Source organism: Ochotona curzoniae, unplaced genomic scaffold, assembly GCF_017591425.1.
Source record: "Ochotona curzoniae isolate NIBS_2020 unplaced genomic scaffold, NIBS_Ocur_1.0 contig_883, whole genome shotgun sequence".
NCBI lineage: Eukaryota > Metazoa > Chordata > Mammalia > Lagomorpha > Ochotonidae > Ochotona > Ochotona curzoniae.
In genome coordinates, this window is record NW_024466599.1 from 27,408,489 (window position 1) to 27,431,447 (window position 22,959).

Here is a 22,959-nt window from a genome sequence, read left to right on the forward strand (position 1 = left end):
CTGACAAAGTCTGGCCTCAACATTTAGGCCTGGGTATTTCTTTCTTACCTCCTCCTGCCATGGGGCAGGAGGTCTGGGCCTTTTTCCTTCTTCCTCCTGCCCCATGGCAGGAGGTAAGGGTTCTTTTGCTTCCAAAGTCCCCTCCCGTCACTAGGAGGGGGGCCTCCCTTCTCAACTTTTCTAATAAATATTGCTTTAACACTAGAAACAAACAAACAAACAACAACAACAAAAAGCCACACAGGCCCCACGTGGTGGCCTAGCGGTTAAAGTCCTCACCTTGGACTCCCCATATGTGTACCGGTTCTAATCCTGGCAGCCCCACTTCCCATCCAGCTCCCTGCTTGTGACCTGGGAATGCAGTGGAGGATGGCTCAAAGCTTTGGGATCCTGCACCTGCGTGGGAGACCTGGAGGAGATTCCAGGCTCCCAGATTTGGATCGGCGCAGTGCCAGTTGTTACGGTCACTTGGGGAGTAAATCATAAGATGGAAGATCTTCGTCTTGGTCTCTCCTCCTCTCTGTATATCTGACTTTCCAATAAAAATAAATATTAAAGAAAAAAGAAACATTTAGGGCTACAAGGACATTGAAGCTTTCTCATGTTATAGATGAGGACACGGAGCCCAGAGACAGTGCCTGATTCCCCACAGACCCCCTAGGAGTCAGATGTGGTCTCAGTCTAGTAATGTTCCCACTTGCTGGTCTGGGAGGCTGGAACTGTCTTTCTAAGCTTGGAAGAACACTTTTTCTTGGTGTTGTAGCAGGAAGCCTGATGAGCATGTTCTGAGATTATAGTAGAAAAAGACAAAATGCAAAGACCTTTGGAAAGTATCACACACACAGCATTGAAGGTGGGAGAGAAACGCAGCCCCAAGTGCACCAAGCGTGTGTTCCTTTGGATTGGCCTGCATGCGGGTAATGGGACCGAGTTCTTATGACACCACAGTCTACACAGGGAGTGGTTTTTGTTGTTGTTGTTTGTTTGTTTGTTTGTTTTTGCAGTCTTCCAAGGCAGCTGTAGAAGAGATTTTGAGTGAGGTTGTTCATTGTCTTCTCAAAGGACTTTCAAAGGTTTTGTAGAGCAGGACTGCTACACAACCATCTGGGATGGGAAAAGTGTGTCATTCAGATTGCAGACAGGAAGATTAACTTATTCTTATCCCAACTTATTCCAAAAAAAAAAAAAAAAGGGAAACTGAAATAATATGACAGAAGGTTTAGGAATCAGAATATATCTTCCTAGCAAAATCAACCCCAGTGTTTTCTGGATTCCAAGTGGAATGATTTGGCCTTTATCTCTTGGACTCAGGCTTATCAAATGTGGTAAAAAAAAAATTTGCTCCATTTTTAGGGTTTAGTGTGCCTTGACTGTGGGAAGGATACGTGTGGAATAAGTTGAAATTGTGAAAGAACTAATCACATCAATGATCCTTTGACACCTTTTATTGATCAATAAAATATGACCTAGTTCCTGTATTTAGATTAATGCTGCTGGGTTTTGCAATGATGGATTGTAAGATGCCCCCTGCTGGTAAGACTAGCTGGTGAATGAGGCCAATGATCAAGGTGGGCTCTATGAGGAGCATGTGGCGTGAGCTGCCCGCTGATGGTCGGGCAGGACTTGGGTTGACAGAGACCTTCAGGGACCAGGATTCTCAGGTTGGGGTACATAAAGCCTGTGGGTAGGCTGGTTCTGTATGGAGAGTGCAGGGATTTTAGTGGCAAGAGACCATCAGCATCCCCTGTCAAGAGTGCCTGGGTTGGGCCCGGCGCGGTGGCGCAAGTGGTTAAGTCCTCGCCTTGCACGCCCGGGATCCCATATGGGCGCCGGTTCTAATCCCGGCAGCCCCGCTTCCCTTCCAGCTCCCTGCCTGTGGCCTGGGAAGGCAGTTGAGGACAGCCCAAAGCTTTGGGAACCTGCACCCGCGTGGGAGACCCGGAAGAGGCTCCTGGCTTCGGATCGGCATAGTATCGGCCCGTTGCGGCTCACTTGGGGAGTGAATCATCGGACGGAAGATCTTCCTCTCTGTATCTCCTCTCTGTATATCCGCCTTTCCAATGAAAAAATAATAAAAATAAATCTTTAAAAAAAAAAGAGTGCCTGGGTTAAGCAAGGTCCCTTATTTTCAAGATTCTGCGACTTCTAGAGTCTACGCTGCCTGGGGGTTTTTGTTCACCGAGAAGTGGTAGGCCATGACTCAAGGGGAAGATTGAGTTTTACTCTATTTTCCTTCCTAGCTGTTCTGAAAGTGCTGAAGGCAGATTCAAATTGGATGTCATTTCATCTGAACTCTGAAAAAAAAAAATTCTCCTGGGAGAGGCAACTGTAACCTGGTTTCCCCTCTCACCTAAAATAGGCTTTGGTGACCGATGATCTATTTCACAAGGTACCACCAAGGCAGCCTGTGGCTCTGGTCCTGTGCACCTGCCGCTGCCTCTGTTTCCACAGTCTGTAACATTTCCATACTGCTACACCTTTGTGCAAATTAGAACATCCTGGGAGACAGAGGGAGTTCTCCTGTTGCCTGGGCCTCTTTCCCTCCATGTCTCTCCCAGGAGCCTCTCTTCCCTTCACTGCTTCTTTTTTCCAACAGAATGTTCCCAGGAAAAGTACAATGACATTCACTTGGTTTTCTTCTTAAGTAGGTCCCCCTGAAGGCCTGTGCTCTTGCACCCCCAGAGGTTGCTTTTTGCTGTTTTTTTTTTTTTTTTTTAACTTCCACTCAGATGAATCTAGGGAGAGAACATGCTTGAATGGTCATTTGAAAGAGTCAATCAGGGTAAGAGGGGTGATGGAGGGACCAGCATTGTGGTTCAGTGGGTTAAGCTACTGCTTGCAAGGCTGGCTTCCTTTACTGGAGTGCTGGTGTGAGTCCAGCTGCTCTGTTTCTGATCCTGCTTCTTGCTAATGTGTGTAGGAAGGCAATAGAAGATGGCCCAAGAATTTGGGGTCCTGTGAGCCATGGGAAGGACCAGGCTGGAGCTACTGGCTCTGGCCTGGCTTATCCCTGGCGGTTGTTTCGGTTGTTGTGGCCATCTGGGGAGTCAACGAATGGATGCAAGATGATGCCTGTCTGTCTCTATCTTTATCCCTTCCCTCTCCCTTCCTTATTCGTTCTCTATTTCTCTTCCTTTCAAATAAATCAGTACATAAGATCTTTTTTTATTTTAAAGATTTATTTTTATTATTTTTTATTGGAAAGGCGGATATACAGAGAGGAGAGACAGAGAGGAAGATCTTCCGTCCGATGATTCACTCCCCAAGTGAGCCGCAACGGGCCGATACTATGCCGATCCAAAGCCAGGAGCCTCTTCCGGGTCTCCCATGTGGGTGCAGGGTCCCAAAGCCCTGGGCTGTCCTCGACTGCTTTCCTGGGCCACAGGCAGGGAGCTGGAAGGGAAGCGGGGCTGCCGGGATAGAACCAGCGCCCATATGGTATCCCGGGCATGCAAGGCGAGGACCTTAACCACTTGCACCTGCCACTGCGCCGGGCCCCATAAGATCTTTAAAAAAAGAAAGCAACATGATGGAGCACAGCTTCCTGACCAAGCCCTCAGCCCATGGGACATTCAGACTTATTAAAGTTAGTCTGCGCCTGGCGCTGGGCAGGCTAATCTTCTGCCTGCTAGCTCCAGCATCCCAGCTAGGCACCGGTTCATGTCCCAGATGCTCCACTTCCAGTCCTCCACCTCTCTGCATCTGGCTTGGGAAAGCAGCGGAGAGCGCACCAACTCCTTGAGCCCCTATGCCCACATTGGAGACTGGGAAGACATTCCTGGCTCCCAGCTTCAGAGAAGCTCAGCTCTAGCTATGGCAGCCATGTGGGAAATGCACTATCAGATGAAAGATCTCTCTTTCTGTATCTCCTTATCTCTGTAAATTTGCCTTTCACATAAAAATTATAAATCTTAAAAAAAAGGTGGTCAGACACATTTCTGTGTGCCAGTTGCAAAATAAGTCAGAGCCCTGAGAAGTAATACAATCTAAAATTTTTACTGAGTTTTAAATGAGCCATTCCTAAATTTAATTTTCTGTAGCTAGTAGCTTGTGTGTGTGCATGCTATCATTTTTTTCATGATTAAATGTTGACACAGAACAATTAAACCAAATTGTTAAATAATGTCTGCTCTGACATTAGGCAAATGACACCAAAAAGTAACGTTATAGGGGAAAGAGAGGGAAATGACTGATGTTACTCCATATTCTGTCTTTTTAAAAATTTATTTGAAAGGCAGAGTTACAAACAGAGAAAGAGAGAGAGAGAGAGAGCGATCCTCCATCTGCTGGCTTACTTCCCAGATGACTGCAAACAGCTGGAGCTGGGCCAGTCTGGAGTCGGGAGCTTCTTCTAGGTCTCTCATGTGGGTACAGATTCCCAAGCACTTGGACCGTCCTTCTGTGTTTTTCCAGACTCATTAACAGGGAGCTGGATCAGAAGTGAAACAGCACTGGGGCTTCAGCTGATACTCATATGGAACACTGGTGCTACAGCATCAGCTTAACCCACTATGCCACAGCACTGATGCTTATTATTCCATATTGTAAAGAACCTTTGACGTGCTTTGATGTGTTCTATGGCATTCCCTGGTCTATGCTCTGCGTCTACTCTTGTGGGCTCTGAGAGCTTTGGGAATTGCTGGCAGCAATAGAACATCTGTTATAGTTGGTCTGATGTGAGACTATTCGTTGGGAAATCTATTGGGAAATGTCTCTTACTTCTTCAAGTCTAGTGGTGGTACATAAAAGGAACATACAAAAGATCTTCAAAAAGTTTGTGGAAATTCATATTGTGAAAAAAAATCTGCACAAATATCAGAATGTTTTTTTGCACCCCAAATAAACTGGTCTTTCAATATTTTAAAATGTATTTCTAAGGGTCACACTGTACTCCTGGTTTTCTTGCATTATGTGGATATAAGATGTATGAATCAAGCTATTTTTTTATACTCCAGAATAAATCACTGATTGTGTATTGTATTTTGTTTTCTGATATTTTATTTAGAATGTTTGCATATTTATTTATACTATCCTAGAGTAGATTTGGTATCAGAACCTCCTAGAATGGATTTAGTTACACATGCTTCACCTGGCATAGATTAAATAACAGTCATTATTATTTATGGGAATTTTCTGTAATATTATCCTTGTGCAGTTCTCATTTGGGGATCTTTCATTTTAACATTTCCTTTCAATAGTTACTTTAGTTGACCTTTCTACCGTTCTTAAAACAAACTTTGGTAATCTGTATGCTCCCAGGAAATTGTCTGCCTCACCTAACTTTCAAAAATCACTGGCATCATACAAAATTTTAAAAATAATATTTCACAACCTCTACATTGGTGATGACATCCCATTTTGTTTTAAGTTTGTATTCTTCTCCATCTTTCTTTCCTTCTAAGAAAAGATTTATTTGCAATGTAGACTTACAGAGGAAGGAGGAGAGGCACAGAGAGAAATCTTCCATTGTCTGTTTCTCTGTCCAAAACCCCACACCAGCTAGGATTAGCCCAAGCAGAAGCCAGCAGCCAGGATCCAGGCGTTTTATTCAGAACTCCCATGGGATTGGTTTGGGCCCAAGCATGTGTGCCACCTTCCACTGCTTTCCCATTAGTAGGGGGCTGCATCAGAAACGGAGCAGCCAGGACTTGAACTGGCACTCACATGGGATGCCTGTGTCAGAGGCGACAATTTAACTTGCTATGTCACAACACTAGTACTTTTTCTTTCAAATCTCCCATTTTGCTTGCCACAACATCCTTTGTTTTATTGACTGAATAGCTATTTATTCAAATTATTGATTTGAAAAGTTGTCAGAATCCACATATGAACTGATGCTTTCCTTGTGACAGGAATAGTTGGTTCTTGGGATGAGCATTTAGCCTGTTGATCAAAGATACCAGTTAAGAGGCATGTGGCCCCAGTAGAGTGCCTGAGTTCAGTCCCTGCTCCAGCTGCTGACTACAGCTGCCTGCTAATGCGGTCTGGGATAAAGCAGTGATGTGTCAAGGGATTAAGTTCCTGCCAGTCAGCTGGGAGACCTAGACTGAGGTATCGGTTCTGTTTCTGCAGACCCATGAACAGGCTCTTGTGAACATTTTTTTTTTTTAAAGAAATGAATCAATAGATGGGAATTCTGTCTGTGTCTCTGTCTCTTCCTTCAGCGGTTCCTCGCACGACAGTATTTTGTGTTGCTGTGTCACAAAGCAGCTAACTTAAAAACGCAGAATAGTAGTAAGAAAAGCGATGCTTTTATTTGGAGCTTTTGTGTAATTTTGAGCAAATCCTTGATCTCCAAGTCATTTCCTTTTGTATAAAATGAATGGGATATATGCTTTGCCACTGTGCAGCATTGCTGCAATGCCTAAGTGAGAGGACGTATTGGAGAGTGTTTTGAAAACTACAAATACAACCAGAAGGTATTTTTTGTCACCAAATAATGCTGCTTTAACTTACATAGAAAAAAAAAAACAAGAAAATGGCCCCTTTTGTATTCATTTTAGATTTATTCATTTTTATTGGAAAGGCAGAGTTATAGAGAGGAAAGGGGAGAAAGAGAGATCTTCTTTCCTCTGATTCTCTCCCCAAATGGCCACCATGGTTGGACTTGAGCCTGTCAGAAGCCAGGAGCTTCCTCCAGGTCTCCCAGGTGGGTTCATGGGGGCCCAAGAACTTAGGTCATCTGCTGCTGCTTTCCTAGGCTGGAGACAGGGAGCCGGAGCAGAATGGAGCAGCCAGGACTTGAATTGGCAGATACGTGGGGTGCAGGTGCCACACCCAGAGGCTTATCTCACTGTGCCACTGAGCTGGGCGAACAAGAGAGCCCTTTTTGTAATTTCAAAAGCATTACTCTATACTACTAAAAGCATGTAGACTCTCATCTCTGAAAATGTTTGCAGGATGTGTTCTGATGAATTATTTTAGTTTTAGGGGACCATACTTCTTCATCACCCTCCTCCCAATGAAGAAAGTTCTCGGCGTGCTAAATTAGAATTATGCACTAAAGACCCATTCAATAAAGGACACTGAAATGGAAATTAGCTCAAGTCTGCTTGCAATTAATTTCAGTTCCCCAAGGTGCCAAACTTTCCTTTTCTGTCACAGCAGTAATTGGAAAGTAATAGACAATGCTGAGTTTCGGTGCACGTACGTGTGTATGTGAGGAGGATGGACACATTCTGGGTCAACTTGGGGAGCGTTAGGAGGGCTTCCAGCATTTTTAAGGTTTCTGTTAACTTTATTAGTAAATAATTTTAAATTGATTTCATGACTCTATGGCTATAACTCCCTGGTAAAATGTTTCAACATTTTCTCTATGTCAATAATTGCCGAACCTTTGTTTCTAAACAGCACGAACCTGATTTTCCAAAGAAATTCTTTCCTCAAATCTGTGATATAGGAATCACAGAAGCAGAGAGCAACTCTGGCTGGAGGGAGTGGGAAGGAGGGGTCCTCCCCGCCCCCCGACCCCGCTGTTTGGTGGCTTCCCCTCTGCTTACAGAGCAGACTCCAGGGTGCCTGGGGACTTGAGAGGCACACTTTGAAGCTCATTGGTCTATAATGGTTGGGCATGACCAAGAGACCAACAGGCTCTTTCTAAAAACTTAATAAAGTATATGTCAGAAAAATGGCAGCTATAAAACAGGATTAATAGTTGGCTGGTAGCTAGCCAACCAGAAGAAAAGGAAGTAGGATTTTTTTTTCTTATCCCATGTATGGAAAGCAATTCCAGATGAATTAGCCTCTTTTTAAAAGTAGAAAACCTTTGAGGAAAAATTTGAAAAATTTAGGAAAACTACCAAGTTGCATGTTTTAGACCAAGTCAGGAAGCTTAGTAATATTAAGGAAAAATGTCTTGATTATATAAATGTAAAAATGTATCAATAGCAAAAGTGTCTACAAAGTCAAAAGGCAAAAAGGTAGGTGCGAAAAACATCACATGTAGCAAATATGGAGCTAATTTCTGTGACCTAAAAGTTCTTACTAATTGATAAGGAAAAAAAAAGCAGATAACCCAATAGAAAAGTTGACACCTCAAGAGAATAGATAATTTACAGAGGAACAAATCTAAATGCCCAGTAAGTATAGGAAGAGACACTTAACAGCATCAGCAAACAGAAAAAGTAACCACAAAATATCATTTATCATTCATTTGGCTGACAAGTACTGAAAAGTTAACATCTACCCTTTGCTGGGATATAGAAGAAACAGACTGATGTAGTGCGTCTTGGAGAAAGGAGAATAATTGAACACCATTTTGGAAAGCAAGCTAGCCACATCTATTGAAATGCTATGTAAACAAAAGCACCAATACATATGGCTCTTTGTACAAGACACTTGTAGCGTTGTTTGCAATGACTAAGTATGGAAATAAAGATGATAGTCATCAATACAAGAGTGAGTAACACAGTTCATTGACATAAAGAATATTATTCAGCTATTTAAAAGCAATTACTTAAGTCTGTACCAACTCACTTGAAGAGAGTGCTACTAATGTATGAAGTGAAGAGGTGAGAAGCAGAAAGGTGGAGTCCTCCTGGGGGCAAGTTTGAGTCTTCACTGCTCCACTTCCAATCCAGCTCCTTGCTAATTCACCTGGAAAAGCAACGAAAGATGGCCAGTCCCTGAGCCTCTGCCACCCAGTTTGGAGATCTGACAGAAGTTCCTGGCTACTGACTTCAGCCTGGCCCAGCACCGGTCATTGTGGCCATTTGGGGAATGAGCCAGATGGAAGACCTCCTCTTCTCTGTCTCTCACAGAGAGCTATCAACCTGTTCTGTTAATCCCATCTCATATTTGCATGCTCTGTATGTGTGTTTACATGAAGATTGGAAGGATATCAGAGATTGTTAACATTGCTGGGGACTGGCGAGGAACATTGTACTCTCAAGTAGCCACATTATAAAGATAGCATGAATAATGACCTGATATTTTTAAATTTTAGTTTTACTTGAAAGGTGGAGTTACAGAGAGTGGGGGAGAGATGGATAGAGAGAGAAAGAGAGAGATGTCTTCCATCTGCTAGCTCGCTCCACAAATGGCTGCAATGGCCAGAGTTGAGCACCAAGAGCTTCTTCTGGGCTGCCCATGTGGGTGCAGGGTCCCAGGGTTTTGGGTCATCCTCTGCTGCTTTCTCAGGCCACAAGCAGGGAGCTGGATGGGAAGAGGATCAGCCAGGACTTGTACCAGCATCCATGTGAGATGCCAGTGCTATAGGTGGAAGATTAGCCTGGTATGCCACAGCACCAGCCCCAGTCCAATTTTTTAAAACAAAGTTAAATGTTTTTGCTGTAACATACATAGACAATGTAGATGCAAAATTGTAGGCAAACCCCATTACTCCATTAGTAATTATGTGATACATTCCAGAGAAGAAAGATTAACAAGTAGTACAAACAAGTGATGGTCGCAGATTGTTAGGTAGAGGTATCATAGTTTTTTTTTTCTTCTATACTTTCCAAGTTTTCTCCAATGTAGTTTTGTTGATTTGGTAATTGACCAAATGAAATGAAGTGTGTAACTTTCTGTCACTCGTACATCTTATGTTGTGTCTTGCAATCACTGGTCATATATACCTACGTGAACTTGATAGTGTTATAACGCTGAAAATGCATAAATATTCATTTAACCAATAACAGATGAATTTTCTTCATTTTTAAAATTTTAGATAACTAAATACCTAGGGTTAAGTTACTCATAATATTTTGCATTATATATTTTAAGATTTTGCTTCCCAAGGTGGTAGAAGAAATTGCTTCTAGCAATTTCAAAGCTGTGTGGTCTGGGGACAGTCACAGCTCTTCCCCTCTTCACTTATAAATGATGTAGTTGAATGAAATAATTTGCTGAAAGTCCTTTTAGCTTTCACCTTCTATGATTTAGTTATATTCCTTGTTTAATTCATTTTATATCAGAAAAAACCAGCAAGTGCTGAGAAGAAAATTTTCGTCTTAGCAATGTTTGTATCAGCTATGGAGAGACTCATAACAGTTAGGGAAGGAGTTCTATCTTCACATAATTTTCATGCTCATATGAAAAACATATAAGATTCCAAATAGCATATGGCCTTGATTTTGAGCGCTTTTGTGGAGTCCTCATTGGCCACCGAGTAGCTGTTCTCTAATGCTGTTTCATCCATGTGCATATTCCTGCCCTGTCAACTTATTGTTTTGTTTCACAGATTTCAATATATGAATGAAAAGTTCTAAGCTGACTTTCTTAAGGTCTTATTTGCATAGCATAAAGATGCTTAATTACAATATATATTCAAGAAATTTTGACAGATTGATGTACCTGTGCCCCATAATGAAGCAGTAGAACATATTTATCACCCTAAAACGTTCCCTGTGTCATTTCCCCATCCCCTGCCAGAGGACACAACTGTGCATTTTTCAGTATGGTCTACATTTTGTCAGTATTGGTTATAGTTGCCTTTTCTGGACTAATGAACAAAATTTAAAGTGCATTTTCTCCATCCTAGGTAATGTTGACATATTGTGATAACCTCAAGAATCATGTTTCTTAGTGGCAAGTAGCAGGAAAAACTGGCTGACTTGAGGAGTTAGAGTCACTGGGAGACTACAGAACAGTGTGGCCAGCAACACTGCCCAGGGTCATGTAGTACAAACTTGGAGAGCACAACCAGCAACAGCCTGAGTTTCCTACATTGTCTGTATCAAAATCATGGTCACCACCACTGCCCTTGCTGCCACTGTTTTCATAGCAAATCTCTATTGCATAGACAAGAGGAGGTATATCAAGATCTACCTTAGGATATCCTTCTGCAACTGGCAGTGTCAATTGGGGTGACTGTATCCAAGTGTCATGTTCTGGTTGTGTGTCCTTAACTGCCAGGGAGGATGGAGTAGCTGGTGCTTTCGGTTTCCCTAGTGGGAGGCATATGATCCATCCTGTGTGATGGAGGAATGGTTGGGAAAAGGGTCACTTTTTACAACTCTTTACTGTGTGTGTGTGTGTGTGTGTGTGTGTGTGTGTGTGATGGAGAGAGAGATTGTGTTCTGAATCTGAACTTTGTGTCTTATGATCAAGACATCAATGTCATATTGGATAAACATCCTTTCAGTGTGGGAGAGCCTACCAAATGCTGAAAGTGAGAAGACATCAAAGAAATCCCTGATTAATGAAATAGTAACAGATGTTTTTATATTCAAACTTGTGCAAGGTTTTTAAGATGGTTTCCTTAAACTGTGACCTACTAATGAAATTCAGTGTGTCTAAAATAATTGGATCAAAAGTCATATTAAAATTTCTATTTACTGAATATTCTGAAATCGTATCACGTAAGCATCAATCTGTGGTCATTTCAATGCTTTAAACTGATGCATGGAATTCATCCCATTTCTTTGCCAATTCTGTTAACCATTCCTTGCTCTTTATTTCAATGGCCAGGGGCAGGGAAGAGGAGGTGGCCTGATCCAGGACGATGAAAATGCAATGTTGAAGAATAAGTTGGAGGAGAGACGAAACAGGCACCATGGAAAAAACCAAAACAAAGCAAGGTCAAATATTTCTGATATCTTTCTTTAGGGCTCAAAATTGAGGAAATGTGGAATTTAATTTTGTCTTGCCACTGTCTCAAAATATGACAATATTTTAAATGAACTTGTCTGTTCTGATTTTGCTATTATTACAGAATGACCATCAAGAAAACAGACTTGTGCTAAAAAATAGGGAACTTTGTACATATGTATATATGTACACACATAAGTATCTACTACATAATTGAGTGTGAGTTTATATATATGTAATAACATGCATATGTAATAATATACACATATATACACATATATATGTAATAACTTTAGAATTGTCTCAGAAAATGTGCTGAATAAGGCCTAGGTACAGCTTTAATGGAAGATTATCCCCAGCTTCCAGGCTCACCTGGAAGCATATCATAGAGAAGTATGGCTGTAATCACGGTATGTCAGATGCTGGCCCCTGATCCACAGGCCTGGTTCTCTGGGCTGTTGGGATAAGAGCAGGCAATCTTTACTAAAGCTTGTGCAGGGTATTTTGGTCATCTCACACCATCTGGATTTCACAGGGACAGCCCTCTGTGGATAAAATTTCTGGGCTCAAATTTTATATTGCTTATGAATTTAGCACACTGAACACCTTCCTAAGCGCTTTCTTTACCCAGCATGATGTAAGCAAACACTGTCTTTATCCACACAAACAAATCAATTTGTTGCTTGATTGGTACAATGTGAAATGATGGAGAAGTAGCTAAATGGATGAGCAGTGAACTGAATGTCTCCCATGGTTTGGTTCATCTTCACAGCCAACCATCAAGGTTCTGAGAGATCTCTCTAAGGCAACCTTTTGTTCTCTGCAGGTTGTAATGATTTTAACACCCTGTTCCTGCCCTGCAGCTTGTCCTGGACTTCTCAGTCTCTGGTGCTGACAATGCTGCTTCCTTTCTGCCTACATCTTTGGCAGGATGTTTCCATTGCCGAGTTCCTTCTGTCAGTCCTCTTGCCCAACAAGACTCCCCTCACTGGTCGTGGTAGTGCAGGGAGGACAAAGCTGAGACATTGGGCAAGGATCAGAGATAGACGAAAGGGACATTGCATGCAGCCCTTCTGAGATGGAAAGTGGTGAAGAGCATCCTCTCTGCCTGTGGAACTGGTCCCCCAGGTGAACACACTTCCCACGCATTCCCTCTGAATATTTAATCATGACCCTTGCACCCATCATTCAGTTTCAGAAACTTCCCTACAGCTGTAGAACAGTGTAGAATTCTCTAAGATTTCTATTGGGTAGGCATGATTTGAGTCAGGATACAAACTATATATACCACCTACCCATCTTGGTTTTGTTTCCTTTGAATCATTAGTGTCTCCTCATACACACTGACTTTTGTGCCAGCACAGATGGAGGATGTGGTACATTCTCTCATCCCTCACGTGGCTGAAGAGGACGGGGCCAGAATGAGTTGTGTTGACTAAGCAGAACTTTTTCTTTCTACAGGAGACAACGAACACATGCCAGTGAATAATCCTTCCACGCAGATTTACCAGGTAAAGATGAACAGATTGTTTTTAGTGTTGCCACGTGTAATCGTGATCCTGTCCTTTATGTAAAGGAACTTACAGCACTCACAGGTGCGCCGTAGGCATCATTGCAATTGCTCTCTTCACAAGACTGTGAGATAGGCAGGGCAGAGGGCACCATCCATGTGCTTCTGCAAGAACTGGTTCCATAAGGACAAGTTACATGGTTTCTGAAATGCAGTCCTGCTGCTTCTCAACTGTCCTTCTCTTGTCCACGGTTGTCCTTGGCCATCTCATGGCACACAGTAACATTTCTACTGGGAGAAGAGAGTAAGATCTGTTTCTCTTTGTTCTCTAGTCTACAAGGGAGATTGGGAATTGAAAGTTAAAAGTTAAGCTATGGTTATGGGAAATATGTGATAAGTTATTTTGTGAGCTTAACAGTTTAATTTATAAGAAGCTAAAAGTTCTGTACAACACCTTTACACCAACTGTCATATCACTCTCAACTGATACTCCAAACAGTACTTATTTGACTTCTCTCTTCCTATTGGAAGTATCATGGGAAATAATGATAACAATAAAACTCAAGTTCAGTGTAAATTTCTGTCCTTGAAAGTCATAGAAATTTATTCTGACATAGGTCGTAACATGACAGTTTGATATAGAGAAATCTATGATCCGCTCTTGAATGGAAGTATTACCGGGAATACATGAAAAGGAAGAAAGAATGAACAGAGATTGAAGGGTTGGGGGGAAAAAAAGGGTGCTTCCAAAGTGACTCATTAGAATTTAAACCTGGTAATAAGGAAAAGGAGTGATTTCTCAGGTACAAATATAGGATCCCAAGGAGTAGTTTACTTTAAGTGATTGTGAAGTAAAAACTGCAGCTAGTTCCCCAAAAATGATCATGCAAAGGGTCATTGCTGTGGGCCAGTTAGAACCAGGTGACCCAGGACGGTGAGAAGATCTCAGCCACATCACTGTTAGACCCGGAGCCACAACAACATGGGCAGAGACACAGCCTCGGCTCAATCCAAGGACACATACTGAGCAGGTACAAAGTACAAAATTGACTGCTTAGTTTAATGGAGTGTTAAACAGGAAATAGGCATTCTCCTTGATGTGCAAGTGTCTGAAACCTGGAAAAGACATACAATAAAAAGCTCATACAGGGTAGACTGTGGAGAGGATTGTCCCAGAGACTTTGGGTAATTTCTGTACGGGAGGAATGAATGAGTATTGACTGAAAAATTCGAAACAGGCATATGAGGATGAGTTGATCATGTGTGGCAGGTTGTTTGAGACAGAGGAGCCAGTTTAAACAAAGGCCTGAGATCAGGAGTAGTCTTCGCTCAGTGCTGGCTTGACGCCTCACTGGCCTAAGACCTTGCAATGCTTTCCCTGTCCACACCCCTGTGTTCACGTTGGGCTTGTGTATGGGCATCTGGATGCGTGCGGTGCCTCTTTAAACTCAGGTATGATTTAAAGTCTGCTATAGATTGTATGTAGGTCACTCCCTGAATGGTGACTAAATATAGCTGCCAAGGGGATGGCCTCATTATCTCTCTGGATCACAAATTCAAGTACACCTGTTCACGCTGGAACACATGAAGCAGTGCAAGTCAAGCTGGTCTCTATGACCCCTGTGACACTGTTGTCACCCCAAGCTTGTTTTAAAAGCATTCTTCCTAAGCCCCAGTCTGCTGACTGCAAGCAATGTTCAAACAAAAGAAGAAGGAGAAAGAAAACTAAAGAAGAAAAGAGGGGAGAGGGAAGGAGTTAACTGTGATAGAACAAAATCTATCCTGGAAGGCAGGGTGTCTGAATCAATGCGACATTTCAGCAATTCTCCATCTCCTTATTTGATTTTCTTGATAGATTCCATCCCTTCCTGGCATTATTGTGCACACTGATGTGTTTATACTTTTATTGTCTGTGTTTTTATCTAGAATGTAAGCTCTAAGGGCAGGGATTTTTTCCGGTTTGCTCTCTGTTGTATTCTTAGCATAAAGCATAGTGCTGCAATATAATCCACACTGAATAAATAGTAGTTGAGTGAATGAATATTTATCTGTAAGATGTGTATGTTGCTGTGAGTCAAGGGGTTTGTGCAATCATTCAGCATGATGCCAGTGCTGGGAAAATGTTCTGATTTCTTTTGGGATAGAGGGAAATCTAATAGAAATCTTCACAATATAATTTTAAAAAATGAAAAAGTGAAGCAAAAGATTGGATATTTTAAAAATAAACAAAATTTGAGACTACATGAATATTTGTCTATGTCAAAAGGTACTTGGAAAAAGCATAAAGCCTTCACTCACATAATCACTGAAAATTTTTCCAGCATAAAAAAATGTAAATAAATCCAAGGATATTGACAGCAAAATTTTCAAAACTTTAGTGAAAATAAAAAGAAAGAAAGGGCCCAGCAGCATGGCCTAGCAGTTAAAGTCCTCACCTTGAACACGCCAGGATCCCATATGGGCCTTGGTTCTAATCCTGGCAGCTCCACTGCTCATCCAGCTCCCTGCTTGTGGCCTGGAAAAGCAGCAGAGGACGGCCCAAAGCCTTGGGACCCTGCACCCGTGTGGGAGACCTGGAAGAAGTTCCTGGCTCCTGGCTTTGGATGGGCGTAGCACCGGCCATTGTGCTCACTTGGGGAGTGAATCATTGGACAGAAGATCTTCCTCCCTATCTCTCCTTCTCTCTGTATATCTGACTTTGTAATAAAAATAATTAAATCTTTAAAAAAAAAAAAGAAAGAAAATATTTCTGAGACCCCCGTAGAAAATGAACAAACAATACAATTTAACAAAGTAAAATTATGAATGGCTAATAAATAGAAGAAAATGGAGAAGTTCAAAGAAGTAATATTTAAAATAAAAGTAGTAATTTTGACAGCCTAATTAGCAAATGATAAAATAATTAACAACCTTTAATTTTACTCAGAAACTTGTAGGGAAATTTAAGTGCAGAAAATGTGTTAGAATGTCCAGCCCATCACTGACTGCCTTGGTCCACACATTTGGAAAAATTTGTCATTCTTGAAGACAATATGTACAGTAACCCAAATCAGGTGACGTATTTCAGGAGGAGAGTGAGTACTGCCATTTCCCAGCCCATTCCAGACAAAACAGCCACCAGAACAGTGGAGTCAGGGTGAATAATCCAACCATCCCTTGGGTTTGCAGGCTCAGTAGATTTGTTCTTGTTATAAACCCAAGTTTATTCCTGTCGCCCTCACCCTTTGTCTACTGTACATATCTCCTGAAACACATGGATGTCTTTGCTAGAGTCAGGTGCCTTGTTTTGCCCTTACTTACTTCATTTGCATATGTATTTTATTTTAATTTAAAAAGAAGATTTATTTTATTTTTATTGGAAATCAGATATACAGAGAGGAAGAGAGACAGGAGGGAAGATCTTCCATCCGATGGTTCACTCAAACATTTCCCTGGTGGTCTAGTGGTTAGGATTCAGCGCTCTCACAGATGGTTCACTCTCCAAGTGGCCGCAACAGCTGGTGCTGAGCCAATCTGAAGCCAAGACCCCAGAGCCTCTTCCAGGTTTCCCAAACAGGTGCAGGGTCCCAGGGTTTTGGGCCGTCTTTGATTTCCCAGGGTACGAGCAGGGAGCTGGATGGGAAGCTGGGACATGAACCAGAGCCCATATGGGATCCCTGCATGTGCAAGGCAAGGGCTTTAACCACTAGATTACCACACTGGGTCTGCATATATACTTTAAACATTTAATTCTGTTAACATGAGAAGATTCCCATAATTAAGGCAAGAGGGTAAGATCATATAGACTGCTCCCAAGAGTATGCAATCAGATCATTGTAACTTTTCGAACGTTCTGGTCAAATGTATTTTATGTAATCAATAATGTAATTAATAATTTAATAAGCTACTCCCTGCAACAGACTACAGTTTCCTTTGAGTCAAGTATTGTCTATTATTTTTTATGTATAGTGATTTCATATTCAGGAATTTATCCTAGGGAAATAATCTGAAAAACAGAAAGATTTAAGCAAAAGGCATTATATAACTATAACAATATAGTTTATTCTAATATTAAAAAACTACAAACAACATAAATTTACAACAAAATAAGTGGCAGGTAAATGCTGGCTTAGCCCATGTTTTATAGCTGTTCGACAATAGATTTTTAGAGCTAATTTAAAAGCTGTTGAAAAGAATGGTATAGTAAGAAAGGACAGAATCAGAATGTGATGTCAACCATATAAATTTTATGTCTGCATAGAATAAAATAAAATATGAAAGTTAATTTTTACATTGAAGTAATGCAATTTGGGATGATTTTTTTCTCATTATTTTTCTATGTAATGGAAGCAATCTAAGAACATAAATTATCTACTAAGAGGACTTGTAACTTAAAAATGATGGGAACCAATCGTACAGTAATAGGTTTCATCATCAAAACTGCCTTTGAAAGTTTTCTAGAATTTTGAAGTCCCTGCTCGGTCTCTCCTCACATCAGGGAAGGTAACTCTTCTGGGTCTTTCCGTGATCCAGGAACCAGTAAGGAAGCTTCCAGAATACCATGCTTCACTTTCACTTCCACAGAACCCTAGGAATGACTCCTGCAGGGAGTGCAGAGAACTGGGAGATTCACACTCAACATCCAACTTGCTGCTCACTTTCCTCTTCTGGATCGTCGCATTTCTGGGAATCAGTCAGGGGAACTAAAGCTTGCAAATGGAATTTGGCAGAAAAACTAGAATTCTTCCGCAATGACCCTGGTTTAGGAGAGAACCCAAGTGATTACCTTGACATCCTTGTCAAGAACACCTGAGCTTTTGCTGTTAGCGAATTTAGTGATGTAAAAATTTGACCTGCCTTGCAGAGGTTCCCCAGACATGCACATTTGTGCCTTTCTAAAGTTCTCAAGGTTCAGACACCCAGCTCCTGAGTTTGCTGCATGGTAGCCTCTTGACCTTAGTGATGAGGCAGAAAGGCAGGGGAAGTCTAAATGGAAAAAAAAAGTGGAAATTGATGCAAATTTAGCTTTGAGGTCAGAAGCGTGTAGATGGAAAAAAAAAAAAAAGGAAGACACTGACTAAAATTCATCTTAAGAAGAGTTAAGAAACCAGAGGGGGGACAAAAAGGAAAAAAAAGAAACAGGAAAAATTCGGACTCCTCTCCCCCATTTCGTTGAGCCTAAGAAGCCCTCTGTGGTACCCTAGGCCTCCAAGTACAAGTCTTCCCTGAACCTACCTCCTGTGGGAGCCCGCCTCCAGCGGCAGGATGGAGGGATCATAACCTCTCTAGAACAGCTCCACGAAAAAATCAACGAGATGAGGAACGTGTTCAACTCGCTGGAGAACAAGGTAGAGACCATTTCTAATCCTGGGGGTGGTCTGTGGGCTGTCAAATGAGAAAGCCGAAGAGGGAGCCCAGAAAAAATCTGAAGACTCTGCCTTCCCAGTGTTTCTTCTTCACAAAGGAGTGGTCAGGTTGATCTGGACCACAACACCAAGTAGCTACAGCAACTCCACATTTGAGAGTCTTAGAATGGACATGTTGTGTCAGGGTGTGATTGAGCTTGCAATGGCTTCCCCTCCCTGGCTGTGAAGTTAGTAAGATAGCAGACACCCAGGGGCCTCCTAAGTCAGGACTATGTGATGAGGAAATGGCTCAAGATAGTTCCAGAGTTTCTGGAGTCCCCATAGAAAGCGTCTGTTAGGGAATCATTCTGAAAATTCTTCATTTTTTGAGGGTTGAGACTGTACGGATGAGAAGTCCTTTCCCTAAGTCTCTAGTGTCATCCTTTGACTTTGGGGAAAACTCCACACAAACACTTGTGGGAGCAGTGATAATGAAACCTATTTCTGTTGGATAGTGGTTCCTTTGTTTTTTTCCCCAAGCAGAAAAGCAAAGTGAATGTGAGGACACAGAATGTCAAGTTCACTTGTTTCAGTTTTAAAACCTGTATATATTTTGCTTTGATATTAGATAGCCATCAGTGTGGTTTATTTTGCTCACAGAAGATGAATTCACATAGAGACAATCTCCAGATCAGAAAGTAGTTGACCGGGTGAGTTAAGAAAACATAATGATTGAATTTGGACATGTGCCAAACATCCACCACAAATATGAATCATAAGTAAAAATAATCGGAGAGAAAATCCATTCATGCATTCATGCTGCTTCTCAGTCTTTCTGGAAGGTCCTGTTTTTTGGGGGTTTTTTTTTTTTGGCTTCAAATTGATCTCTTTGGGACCTCTCATTTATCCCTGTTCCCAAACCTAAAAACCAACCCTTGTGAAGTACAGTCAACCACCAAATCCAGTGTTTTGAAGATATAATGTGGGCTAGATTGTTATAGAGGGGAAACTGACACTGTGAGTTGGAATCCTTTGGACATCCTGATTCTTTCATCGCTTCCTTGGTGGAAGTTTATAACAACAGAAAAGAAACTTCCAAAATTTCTGGTTTAAAGAGGGATGTGGAGTGAAAAATTCCTCTACTTGGCAGAGCGTAAAATCAAAAATGTTAAGGAAGTAATGTTGGTGTTAGCTTCTTGTTAATACATTATCAACTTTCTGTCTGTTGAAATTGCTTTTTTCACTTGTTCAACAAATAAAACTGAATTTTATAAGTACTGTATTTTCTCTGTATTTTTATTTGTGCTCAACTTTTGATGGTTACCTATAGGAAAAAAAAAGAATTAGAATTTATTGAATGTACATGTATTAAGCATGTGTTGTGGTTAGCTTCATTTACTAATTTTATTGTCAGTATAGCTCTGTGACATCGATATTATTATTGATAACTATTCTGTGGGTGAGAAAATTTCTGGAAAGAAGCCTTAGTATTTGTTGGGCAGAGCTAGAATTTATACCTTACCTGACTTGACCCTTGTTCATGTGTACTCCACCTTGACACAATTTCCATGGTGTGCGAGTTGACCATGAAGTCCAGCATGTGCATTGCTACCTGAGCAGGTGTGGCTACTGAAGATGATACCATCACGCCAACAGGCTGAGCTCCTACCAATGGAGCTATTTCTGTGTCTTCCTTATGAATCAAAGGCCAGTGTCGGCGAAATTTCCATTGCCTCTTTTTGTTTTTATTAAGGTTTGCTTATAAAATTATAAAAGAGAGATAGATCTATCCTTTGGTTCTCTACCCACACAGCCGCAAAGACTGGGATTGGGCCAGGCAGAAACCAGGTGTCGGAAACTCCATTCAGGTGTCCCACATGGATGGCAGGGGCCCAGGTACTTGGGGCATCTTCTATTAATTTCCTAGGTGCAATATTAAAGCGCTGGATCGGAAGTGGAACAGCCCCAGGACTTGAACCATTGCTCATATAGGATGCCAGTGTTGCCAGGGTTGGCATAATCTGCTGTGCCACACACAGGTCCCAGGATAAGGAACTACTGCCTCCTTTTTTATGATGCCAGCCTTGAATATATATATATATATATATTTAAATAAAATGATAGTTTTTCTTTCTAAAACGATTCTTAGTTATACTGAATTTTTATCGTTGTTATCCTTTACTTTCTTTTCTAAAAGATTTATTTATTTATTTGAAAGCAGCACAACAAGTTGAGGAGGATACAGAGAGAGAGAGACTCTTCTATCCATTTGTTCATTCCCCAAATAGCCATAGCAAAAGGAGTTGGCCAGATCTGAAGTCAGGAGTGAGGAACTCAGGTCTCCCTCATACGTGCAGGGGCCCAAAACTTGGGCCCTTCTCTGTTGCTTTCCCAGGTGCATTAGCAGGGAGCTGGATCAGAAGTAGAGCAGCCAGGATTCAAACCAGTGCCCTTATGGGATCTCAGCATCTCAGGTGGTGAATTTTCCTGCTAAGCCATAACACTGATGCTCCTTTACTTTGTTACAATAACCAGGGAGAATATTATTTATCTCTTCTTGCACTGGATTCCAAGAATTACTGGAGCAAGTCTGCCTTGGTATTTTTCAAGCAAAAAAAAAAAAATGTTAAAACAAGTAGTAGCTTGTAGGAATGACCTTAATGGCTTGCTTTTTTATCACTTCAAGATTTAGCACATGCTGTAAAAAGAAGACAACCTTTCCTCGATGAATGAGGCCAAGGTTACCTTAATTTATCTCAACTCAGTATCCTAGTAAAGTTTGTAGATTTGCAGGAATCTGATTTCTTGAACAACCAAAAATATGTTTTTTTTTTTTCCAGGAATGAATGGTACCATATAGAGCCAATTATAGCAAAGTGAATTCACTTTTTGTGCTTTATTTAGTTGCAGGCCCTAGCCTCAGAACTCAAAACTGGATTCACAGAAGCAATGCAAGAGCTGACACGAATTCAACATGGAGAATATGCTTTGGAAGAGAAGGTTAAGAGCTGCCGATGTTCCATGGAAGAAAAAGTGACCGAGATGAAGAATTCCTTGAACTATTTCAAGGCAAGCCCCTCTTCTAGTTTCCTGCTGAAAAGAGAACCTTGGTCTTTGCTACAGGACTGGAAATTTTATCTTTTCCCATAGCAAGCAAATATAAGAATTGCCCTTCTAAGGCCAATTACTAATTGTCATGGAGAGATAGCTAGTCTGTTTTTCTGTTTTGAAACTCTGATTACAGGCCACATTGGAGTATATTTTCCATTTGTTATTTGTTCATTTGATTAAAATGTATAGAAGCTTATGGCGGAGTAGGTATTGGGTTGTAACCCTTAACCCACGTGCTACTTTGTAACACGTAGTTTGTATTTGTAGGAGGAGCTGAGCAATGCCATGTCAATGATCCAGGCCATAACTTGCAAACAAGAAGAAATGCAGCAGAAAATTGAACAGCTTCAGCAGGAGAAGCGGAGAGAATCTCGGAAAGTCAAAGCCAAGTGAGTGTCTTAAACACTTCATCAGGGACAAGCATTTGTAGTCAAGTTGCCTGCATCTCAGGTCGCATCTGTCTCCTGACGCCAGCTTCTTGCTAGTGCAGACCCTAAGAGGTAGTAGATAATGATTCAGGTAGCTGGGTCCCTGGCACCTATGTGAGGAATCGGATTGAGTCTCTGACTTCTGGCTGCAGCACTTGGCTCTAGCCATCCTAGGTGTTTGTGGAGGGAGCCAGCAGATGGGAATTCTACCTCTCTCCCCTCTCAAGTAAATAAAAATGTAAAGAATTCATCCTAGGCAAAACCATAGCCATGGTTTGTATGGCTGTACCAAGAATACCTTTCCCACCATCGATGTTTATATAACTAGCTGGCCATTGCACACCACAGATTAGCACATTATGAGGCTATCGAGTCACAGAAATTGGTTGATACCAAAAATGGATGGTAACTATTCATGAAAAAGCATTTAATACAATAGGATGTGAACCAAAATGATAGGAAATGGCCTGAATGTTCTTATTACAACTGTAAAAGCTCATATAGACAACTAGAAAGACATCTATATATGATTTATTTATTTTTATTTGAAAAGCAGATTTATATATAGAGAGAGATCTTCCATTTGCTTGTTCATGCCCCAAGGGGCCACAATGGCTGTGGTTGGGCTGGTCCAAGGCCAAGGACAGAGAGCTTCTACCAGGTCTCCTGTGTGGGTGTGGATCCCAAGGACCCAGGCTATTTCCAGCCAACTTTCCCAGGCATGTTAGTAGGGATCAGGATCAGAAGTGGATCAGGAGGACTCAAATTGGCACCCATGAGGGATTCCAGCACTGCACTGGAACTTTAACTTATTATGCCGCAGCACTGGTGCCAAGATACATATATATTTTTTAAGGTGTATCTATTTTTATGAGAAAGGCAGATTTACAGAGAGAAGGAGAGACAGAGAGGAAGATCTTTCATCCACTGGTTTATTCCGCAAATGGCTGCAACGGCTGAAGCTGAGACGGTCCGAAGCCAGAAGCCAGGAGCTTATTCCGAGTCTCCCACGCAGGGTGCAGGGTCCCATGGTTTGGGCCATCCTCTTCTATTCTCC

General features: G+C 41.5%; 1 protein-coding gene across 3 annotated transcripts in view; it reads left to right on the forward strand.

The window, feature by feature from the left end:
* Nucleotides 1-22,959, forward strand: part of ARHGEF33 (Rho guanine nucleotide exchange factor 33) — a 70,525-nt gene that overhangs the window by 14,517 nt on the left and 33,049 nt on the right. For 2 of the 3 annotated variants that reach the window (XM_040993982.1, XM_040993983.1), the window contains exons 3-6: nt 11,410-11,519; nt 12,991-13,040; nt 21,268-21,432; nt 21,742-21,863. In XM_040993982.1, the coding sequence (XP_040849916.1) occupies nt 11,495-11,519; nt 12,991-13,040; nt 21,268-21,432; nt 21,742-21,863 (362 nt within the window). In that variant the 5' untranslated portion in view covers nt 11,410-11,494. Of the gene's footprint in view, nt 1-11,409; nt 11,520-12,990; nt 13,041-21,267; nt 21,433-21,741; nt 21,864-22,959 lie in introns of those variants that run through there. The other variant, XM_040993984.1, reaches the window with a different exon arrangement.